We start from the raw sequence: 9,872 nt of genomic DNA on the forward strand, positions 1-9,872 counted from the left end.
AAAACATTAAAACATAGCTCGGTTCGGCTCGATAGGCTCGTTTGAGGTTGATCATCAATTTTAATTTACAAACATGTTTATCAAATTTTGCATATTTTATATACTGAAATAAAATGCAAAATAATATTTATAAAAAATACATGTATTAGAAAGAACTCAAGCTTGTTCACGAGTTTTCGAGCCGAACCATTTATAGCTCAAATAGCTCGTTAAAAACCTCCAAGTACACCTCAAAAAAAAAAAAAAAAAAACCTTCAAGTAACAAAATATAACCAGATTGTAGCAAACTGGTCAGTTAACTTCATCATAAATTGCATGACCATCTTCTTTTGCTGCCTCTGAAAGATCTTCTTGTTGACATTACAGGTACAATTGTTGCACGTACGACATGGCAGTGGATGATCGAGCTTCTTCAATTGCATCCCAGATTGATTTAATTTCAGTAAAAAAATTCAGATACAGATTTGTCTCCTTTACTCAACTCAGCCACCTTTTGTTCAAGTGAGTAGATCTGAGCCATTGATGTAAAGCCAAATCTCTCTCTTCTATATCAGTTTAAACATCTCTAGCAGATTTCAGAAACATCACTCTTAGCAATCACCTCATCCAGATTGCACAAGATTAATGAACAAAACAAATCGTTGCATCTTCCCAACCTTTACATTCGGGTGTTCCAGGATTTGGCTTGGTAATGATTCCGTCAACAAAACCTATTTTGTTCTTCGCCGATAGAACAAACAACATTGATCTTCCAGCTAGTAAAACCTTCACCATTGAATTTGAAGAACACAAGAGCAGAACTGAGTTTGCATCCGAAGGATGAATGTAGTGAATGCTTGAAAGATCTTGTTCTGGAGGAAGAACTTCTTTGTTTCAGCGTCCTCAGCAACCATTATAAAACTTTAGATCAACGATTTTAAGAATCTGATCAACAAATTTTAAGAATACGAAGCTCAAAACAAGAATTGTCAACTAGATTTCAGATCGATTAATAAAAAAAACAAGAACAATTTACTTGTTCAGCAGAATTCAAAAGCAATTTTGTTAGAAATGAGCCAAGATATGGCTTCGTAATAAAGTGATGTGACATTTGCAGCTTGCATGAGATGTCTAACAGAACCTGAGCTCGAGTCAAGCCTGCTCGAGCCGTGCTTTGACCAAGCTTGATCGAGCCTGGTGGCGGATCTTGAAACAGTTTTACAAGGGATCCCCGTAAAAATAATTAAGCAATATACTATATAATTGTACAATTATACACAAATTTTAGAAGAGCCGTAACTAAAAATACACTATAAAATTTCCCAGACGGGTGACGGTCCCACCCCAGTACCAACTAAGATCCACACCTGGTCGAGTCGAGCATCAAATTGCCCACGAGCAGACTCGGCTCATTAATACCCCTAGTTGGCATCGTGTTTTGAGTCCAACCCACATGCCTTGGGGGATTAGGTACAGCTCGTCAGTTCATACCAGTCCCCTAAGTTTTGCATGCCTTGTCAAAAGTTCCCAAAAGGACCTAGGCCCAGCCCAAGTCGTGCTTGGGCCTAAGATTAACACGAAATACTCGGTCATAATTACAGAATATACAAGAGTGAAATCAATAAATTCAATAACGAGGTAATCTACAATATTCGATTTCAGGTTTGTATACTCTCCTAAAAATTGAATCTAATCGCTCATTTAACACCGACAAACATATTAACACTTCAAATCATTTTCAACTTTCGACAAGAGTAAATTGCAAATAAATGGGTTGTCATTCTTATAAAAAGAAGGGAATCCTGGATACTTATCGCACGAACAGAACTTTAACCGGAATACGGAGTAATACTGTGACTGGAGAAAAGTTCACGCCCTTTCATCAGTCGAAATTAAACCAAACAAATCTTTTTAACAGCGATTACTTTAACACAGAATATTTGGCATTCGATCATTTTTTTTCATTACTTTCAAGGCTGACACTATCCATTTAATTACAAACTAACAGCAACATCCTCACTACAAAGTAATACAATCAACCATAACACCCTTTAATTAAGGATCCATCACATTAAAGTAACTCAGAATCCGGTATCACCTAATGATAACCATCTACGGAGTATCAGTAAAACAGAACCTTTTTTTTAACTGAAAAACGATAACATAGATGATAGTGATGCGAAGGTCAGGTAAAAAAACCTAACTCCTCCAGCTTCCACCACCTTCACCGCCACGGGAGTAACCACCACCACCACCTCCACCTTCACGACGGCCTCCTCCTCCTCCATACCCACCACCTCCTCCGTAACCTCCACCACCGCCTTCACGACGGCCTCCTCCTCCATAACCTCCACCTCCTCCGTAACCGCCGCCTCCACCTTCCCGACGACCGCCTCCTCCGTAACCACCACCTCCTCCACCGCTGCGGAAGCCACCACCGCCTCCACCACCACTGCGAGACTGAGCCTCGTTGACAGTGATCTGACGGTCGTCAAGTGTCTGACCGTTCATTCCTTCAATTGCAGCGTCAAGAGCATCTTTGGTCTCGAAAGTCACAAATCCAAATCCTCTAGATCTGCCGGTTTCTCTGTCGTTAATTACCTGAACATCAATACACATAAATCAGAACCAGATCTACACAAATCAACCTCCAAAATATATCCAAAAAAAAAGGATAAAATGATCGTTCGTCTTTCGAAGAACATACCGTTTCCGGATAATCATCATAAAAAGAACAGATCAAGTAACAATAGTAACAACAGTAACAGATTCAAAGTAGCAGAAATTTGCAGATCAATCAAAGTAACAATAGTAGTAGTCAACAGTTTTCATTTTTTTTTTTCATGAGATTAACAAGAAACCTTCGAATCAACGACCGGACCGAATTTATTGAAAGCAGTCTCCAAAGCTTGATCATCGGTGGCCCATGCAAGGCCGCCGACGAAACATCTGTGTTCAGCGCCGTCAGACATTTTTGAGGAAGAGGATAGAAAATTCGAAACCCTAAATTTGATCGTAAGAAGAGAAGGAAATAGGAAGCGATGGAATTTGTGATGTTGAAATGAGGGATTTTATAGGACTGGAGTAAGGTTTGGGGCGAGTGTGGGTTTAGTGAGGATTGGGATAATTAACCATGGTTAAGGGTAGGTGAGTTAGCTTAACCATGGGTTAAAGAGGATATTCTGGGATAGTGGGATGTGGAAAATATCTTGTGATGTTATCTTGTTTGGTAGTGCCTAGTTGGCTAGACGCTCGTGATTTGAGTACTGAGAGTCGTGAAATTGGGCTTTTTATATTTTATTTTTGGGTGGGAGATCGTGGGCTTTAGTGATTGATGATTTGTCGATTTGCTCACTGTCGAGATATTTTTTTGGAGGAAAGTGGACTGAGTCACTGAATCGGTCAGGGTGATCTTTGTTTACAGTATTTCACAATTTTATACGAAGTATTTTATACTGCGTAGTATCAGTAGATCCGTTCGTGGAAAGGGCAGTCACCTTTAAGTAAGGGGCGGAGCTAAAGATGGCCGTGGGTCGGTCGGATCGGGTTGGGTTAAGGGTAGTCGGCCTGATCGATCCGGGTACATAGTAGGCCCACATTGTATTATGCCGGGCTGGGATGGACTGAAAAGTTCAAAACAAGGCTCAGGCCAGTCTGAAATCACGTGTTTTCGTGCCGAGTCGGCCCTGCCCGTCGTGCATAAGGATAATTTAACTAAATTTAGTGTGTTTTATCGTGCGGTGTCTTGTCGTGGTTTTTCCAAATAATTAAGGCCCAGCTCACGGCTCACGACTCCGTGCCCTTGTCGGGCTGGGCTTTTTTCGTGCTTTGAACGGAACAGGCTTTTTTTGTACCAGTTCGGGCCATGCTCTGGGTTGGCCCGGCCCATAGCGATCTTTAGGTGGAGCCGTGGAGGGGTGATAATCGTTAATCGAGTCCTTCAGTTTAGATATCGGTATAAATTAGATACGGGCTGCGCAAGTTTTGATCTTTTCCAAGGGAAATATAGCCCATTATTTGAGATTAGGCTCGGTTGTCCATACGAAGAGTACTCCCTTCGACCTTCGTCTCTAAATATTTTTCACGTTTTTAAGGTCTTTTGAAATGATCTTCTCGTTTATTTTCTTCCTCTTTTTATCAACAAAATTCCTTATAATCTCATTGGTGAAAATATTTACGGTGAAGTTTCATTGGTGAAAATATCAACAAAATTCCTTATAATCTCGTTTATTGAATGTACATTGACAAATGATTTGTTTGATTATACTTATTTGATTATACTTATTTTCTTCTCAAAGTTTGAAGAATTTATTTACAAATTACAATAACACAGAGTTTACGATTATATAGAGTAGTGGTTACTGGTTAGGGATACAATCATATTCGCTAATTACAATCACTATTACCCTTTAGGTATTGGTAAGAAATCCAGGGTCAATTTGAGTTGGATGATTTTAAGATCATTTATTTTTGAGTTTGGATTGGTTACTCTATGCCATTTTCACATACATTAAAAAAAAAACTTAGAATATAATTTGCATAAGGTATGAACCCATATCTTGTGTCTAAACAAACCCATAACTTGTTTAAACACTAATAAGACATCACCGGGCCGCAAAACTAGTTTTTGTATTATAATGTGGACGTGGTTAAGATGATTTAGCCAAGCCAGAGAGCTCAATCTACTCCGTAAAAAGTGCGATCCATACCAGAAAATTTTCGCAATTTATAAATCAAACCACGGAAATTTCCATGAATTGTTCTCCGTAATAGAATACAAAAAGGACAAAGGGATCTGAGCAATTTACAGACTTGAATACGGAGTACATTTTAAATTTGAAAAAATCAAGGGGATGCTTTTTGAGATAAGAAAATTCCACTAGATGCATTTTAAAATAGAAAATTCCACAAGATGCATTTTTAAATTGAAAAGGCGAAGAGATGCATTCTTGTGAAGTTCATGCGACAATTTACTTGATCATTATAGTTCTTTCAATTTAATCAAATCGAAAAAACAATAGAGTAAAAGAGGAGCAATAGATTTTGGCATTCAAACTTTTCATTAATTCCAAGGCTGCAACTATCGTTTAATTACAAAAGTAACATCCTCACTCAACAGTAACCCAGCTTCCAGAACACCTAATTAACCAACGATCAAAATTAGCACCCATAATACTAATACTAAGCCGATAAAACCACTAATTTCGAGATAATCAAACACTAACAGTCACCTAGAACCCTAGATCTAGGACTTTTAGACAGAATGAAACCATGGTTGGAAGTTACTTGACGATATAACGCATTAATTCCTCCAGCTACCGCCGTCAGAATCACGTCCTCCACCGTAACCACCTCCTCCGCCTTCACGACGACCACCTCCACCGTAACCACCACCACCTCCTCCGTAACCTCCTCCTCCGCCTTCACGACGACCACCTCCACCGTAACCACCTCCTCCTCCGTAGCCGCCACCTCCACCTTCACGACGACCTCCGTAACCACCTCCTCCACCACTGCGGAATCCACCACCGCCTCCTCCACCACCACTGCGAGATTGAGCCTCGTTAACAGTGATCTGACGTTCGTCAAGAGTCTGACCGTTCATTCCTTCAATTGCAGCGTCAAGCTCTTCTTTGCTTCCGAAGGTCACAAAGCCAAATCCCCTGGATCTGCCAGTTTCTCTGTCTTGAATCACCTGGAAATTTCCAAATAAAATCAACTTCAATTTCCAGATCTACGAAAATTAGTCTAAAAATAAAGAAAATAAAAATGATCGTTCGTCTTTCGAGGAACATACCGTTTCCGGATAATCATCATAAAAACAACAGATCAAGTAACAGAATAGTAGCAATAGTAACAGATCAAAGTAGCAGAAATTTTCAGGTCAGAGTAACAGAATCATCGAAATCGTTAATTTTTTTCTTTTTAATTTTTAGGAAATTTAGTAACACGAAACCTTCGAATCAGTAACTTGGCCGAACTGAGAGAAAGCCCTGCTCAAAGCTTCGTCATCGGTGGCCCATGCAAGACCTCCGACGAAACATCTGTGCTCGGCGTCAGACATCTTAGACGAGGAGAAAAGGTAAATAAGATACTCTAAATTTTGTGATTGAAATGAAGAAAATGTAGAGCACGATGAAAGTGTGAAGAAGAAGTGAGGATTAAATAGGGTGGGAAGTAGGGTTTAGGGGGAGCGTGGTTAGCCGTTTGCGCCGGTGTGAGGATTGACTAGAGTTAAAATGAGTCCAAGTTGTGTATAACCATGGTTATAGAAGATATTTGTTTCCTTGGATTTCAAAATTAAAATATCTACCCCTCTCCTTTTCTTTGGTTTTGACGGAAATAGCATCGGTGAGATCAACGCTCTATTAAATGAGTAATTGACTATTTTACCCCTTGGGAATATCCGAATATATTATTTTTTTTTGAAATCTCCGAGAAAATATAGGTATACATGTAGTCTTTTCCAAATTATTTATTTGCCTCAATCTCTTGCTCCTTTATTTAAGTAGCGTAATTCTTATGGGAAAATAAAAAACAATGTTGAAAGACGCATGGTGAAAAAAGGAACGAGTATGATCTTTCTCACAAATTAAAGTTAACAAATTGGTGAACAATCGTTCATCAAACCATTATTTTTGAATCGTTGACCAAAACATTAAACCAAATCCATTGACTTCTTCAACGTCTTTGTTATTCAGTTATGCTATAAATACAAGCTGAAGAAAAAATAACGAAAAAAAACATTCGAAAACACGAGAAAAAGAGTGAGAACAGTACAATTAGTTTATTCTAACATATTTGCAAAAACGTGGATATCCTTGCAGTGAAAGATGGGAAAATATTTAAATAGTTGTTGATGGATCTTTAAAGAGGAATGTGGGTAAGAACAACGTGAAGTATCTTTTGTTCAAAATATATATCATGGTGAATATCAAAGACAGAGAAAATGTGGATGAGTTAGGATGACGAGGGGTATTTGTATAGACTTTTAATTGGTGTGTGCAAACTACAAAACCAAAAAAATGGATTATTGTGGAAAAAATGGTTGCATCAAACTTACAGGTCTATTTTATTATTGTAGATGTCGTATGACTGATTATTAATTATATAATTTTTACCATCAAAAAAACAAAGAACAAAATATGATTGTTATGCTCTTTGTATTGAATCTTGATTATTTGGTGTTGAGGCAATAATTTGTGATGATCAACCATCATACGGAGTATATTATATCTGCTAACTAGTTTAGGCCCGTGCAACGCACGACTACTACTAAAATAATTTATTATTTTAATAGTAACTAAAAGACTTGTGATATTAGGAAAACATGAAAGTAAAAAGGATATATCAAAAAGTATAAATTCAAAGTTGTGTAGAAAATATTCAATTGAACCAAATTTGCATATTACTATACAAAGTTAAAAATTATAGTCGCTTACTTGTATGTAGAATGATCTAACAACGTTAACCAAACCCGAATGGCTCAAGACTAATTTTCGAAAAGACCCGAACATAACCGAGTTAGTCAAATACAACATATTTTGAATTGAGTAAAATCTTGATAAATAAACTTATAGGTTAGTCTACTTACCATATATTATTATTTTAATTAACATTCTTACTTACCAGTTACCAACTTACCATGTATTATATTATTAATAGTAGACTAACATTAGAAGTTCATTTATCAATATTTTTTATATTTCTTATCAGATTAAAAAGTTATAAATTATATCATAAAGGAAAAAATAATATTGATTTAGCTTTCCTCCAATAATATATTATGCAGTACACATATATGGTAATTAAAATATATTTTTATCTTAGTTTCCTAAAAAAATGTAATGTAATTTATTTATTTTAAAGTACAAAAAAATAAAAAATAAACATTTTGGCGGGAAAAAATCGCACCAGGAAATGACACGTGTCATTCCTGGTGTCTCTTTTAGTATATAGTAATAGATGATGAGTTGTCGAGGTACAAGTGAATGGATTTGTGAAACCTAATGAAAAATACCCTATTATAATTTGCACAAAAAACCGTTGCAAAAGCTGATTTTATACGCGATGTAAATAACATTGTTTGTACTAGAGTTATTTATGTAGTAGTTGAGTATGCAAATAAGAATTTACTAAAAAAAATTGACCTCGATAAATATGAAGTATAACTTTATTTCATGGTACTTACAAAGATGGTAAATTTGCTAAATACAACCTAATAAAGTTCACTATTTGTCAATTATAACCTTAAATTTCTAATTTTTTCAATTACAACCATAAACTTGTACATCTATTTTAAATTACAACCCGAAACCATTTTCCGGCAAAAATCACCGGAAGATGATGTCATAACGTTATTAAAAAAAACACTTACGAAGTACAAAATATCTATAAAAAAAAAAAAAAAAATCAATTATTTTATTTTTTTTGTTTTAATTCTTATTTATCGTTTTTTTTATATAGAAATTATGTAATTATTTTTTTTAATAACATTATGACATCATTTTTCGGTGATTTTTGCCGGAAAATAACTTCGGGTTGTAATTTAAAATGGATGTATAAGTTTAAGGTTGTAATTGACAAAAATAAAAATATAAGGTTGTAATTGACAAATAGAAAACTTTATGAGGTTGTATTTAGCAAATTTTCCTAAAAAGATCTATCGATCTATATCCATATTATGAGTTCGTTTTTCAAATTAAGAGTATACAAAGGAAGCTAACATCTATCTATACCTAGTATTTAAAAACACATACCATAAACACAACAATGCCACATGTCATTCTCCTTCCATATTTTTTGGTTTAAACTTAAAAGAATTAAATAATTAAATACGGAGTAAATCAAGCCATAATCACTTTTTGCCAAGGAAACGTCAATCTGCTCGACTTCCACAACTCACCCCCTTCATCTTCAATCTTTTATACTCTGTATATAATTTCCTTAAACTTCACCATTGGTAATCAATTAAAAGCCTTTATTGATACTTTAAAAGAGGAGGAATTTCAAAATGTTAGAATTTACAGGTTCAATAACGTACGACGGAGTATTAATTCATAATTCCTTTATTAATTGATTTGTTGATTTGCCAATAAATTGCAGCTATGTATATAATACATGCACCATGCTACTCTCACTTCCATCGATGTGGCATTTACCAACTGGAATTGTTTTCCAACTTACTATAACCCGGCATCCGAAAAGCGAGGCATAACATACGACCCGGAGGCACCACAATCACCCTCAAAAGAGTGTCAGTCTGAATCCACGTCTTTCGGTAGATGGAAGTCTAATGGAGTTGGTATCACTCTGAAGCTCCCGTCAAGATAATATGCTTGACCTGAGATTATGCTATTTTAAAATAATTAAAAAATCATGTTACTAAAATAGTGTTCTTTTTGCTTAGTTTATGTGCCGAAGCAACTATGTTGCTAAATTAACCGCGATGATGTTTATCATTATACCATGGGGAAAATCATATTGTAGCATTACGTATATTCTTTATGTATTAAGATGTTTCTATCAATATTGCATCTTTTAATTATTTTTTATGTGTGTGTTTCATTTTTATATTTGAAATTCTGCTTGACTTGGGTCTGTGAATAGAGAAAAAAAAAAAAAACTTACGCTAACTTAAATAAAACCTTCTTTAAATAAATTAGAATGATTCACCACATTTACTATATAAACCATTAATCTATTAATTTTGAGCTACTCCGATATAAGGAGAGAAATCTCAAACTGTTAGAATTTGAGTTGTTCATGTACGATGTATTCAAATTATTTATAAAAAGCTACTCATACATCATACAACTTTTATTCGATATTTATCCGAACTTTTTCTCACTTCATTCTCTATTTAGTGGGAATTTTGCTCTTTTTTATGGGGT

General features: G+C 35.6%; 2 protein-coding genes across 3 annotated transcripts; both read right to left on the bottom strand.

Moving 5' to 3' along the window:
- Positions 1 to 1,904: 1,904 nt before the first annotated feature.
- On the bottom strand, positions 1,905 to 3,239 carry LOC110779691 (glycine-rich RNA-binding, abscisic acid-inducible protein). Its single transcript, XM_021984174.2, has 2 exons — positions 2,841 to 3,239; positions 1,905 to 2,580 (listed from the first exon to the last, which is right to left on the bottom strand). Exons 1-2 carry the CDS (start codon positions 2,949 to 2,951, stop codon positions 2,179 to 2,181), a joined length of 513 nt encoding a protein of 170 aa, XP_021839866.1. The 5' UTR covers positions 2,952 to 3,239; the 3' UTR covers positions 1,905 to 2,178.
- A 1,781-nt stretch (positions 3,240 to 5,020) lies between these two features.
- On the bottom strand, positions 5,021 to 6,123 carry LOC110779692 (glycine-rich RNA-binding protein-like). Of its 2 annotated transcripts, XM_056842069.1 has the most exons (3): positions 5,936 to 6,123; positions 5,482 to 5,674; positions 5,021 to 5,433 (listed from the first exon to the last, which is right to left on the bottom strand). In XM_056842069.1, exons 1-3 carry the CDS (start codon positions 6,041 to 6,043, stop codon positions 5,282 to 5,284), a joined length of 453 nt encoding a protein of 150 aa, XP_056698047.1. In that variant the 5' UTR covers positions 6,044 to 6,123; the 3' UTR covers positions 5,021 to 5,281. The 2 variants fall into 2 exon arrangements, with proteins under 2 accessions (XP_056698047.1, XP_021839867.1); XM_021984175.2 differs by having other exon boundaries at positions 5,021 to 5,674.
- Positions 6,124 to 9,872: the final 3,749 nt, after the last annotated feature.

This window comes from Spinacia oleracea, chromosome 4, assembly GCF_020520425.1.
Source record: "Spinacia oleracea cultivar Varoflay chromosome 4, BTI_SOV_V1, whole genome shotgun sequence".
In the NCBI taxonomy this organism is placed as follows: Eukaryota; Viridiplantae; Streptophyta; class Magnoliopsida; order Caryophyllales; family Amaranthaceae; genus Spinacia; species Spinacia oleracea.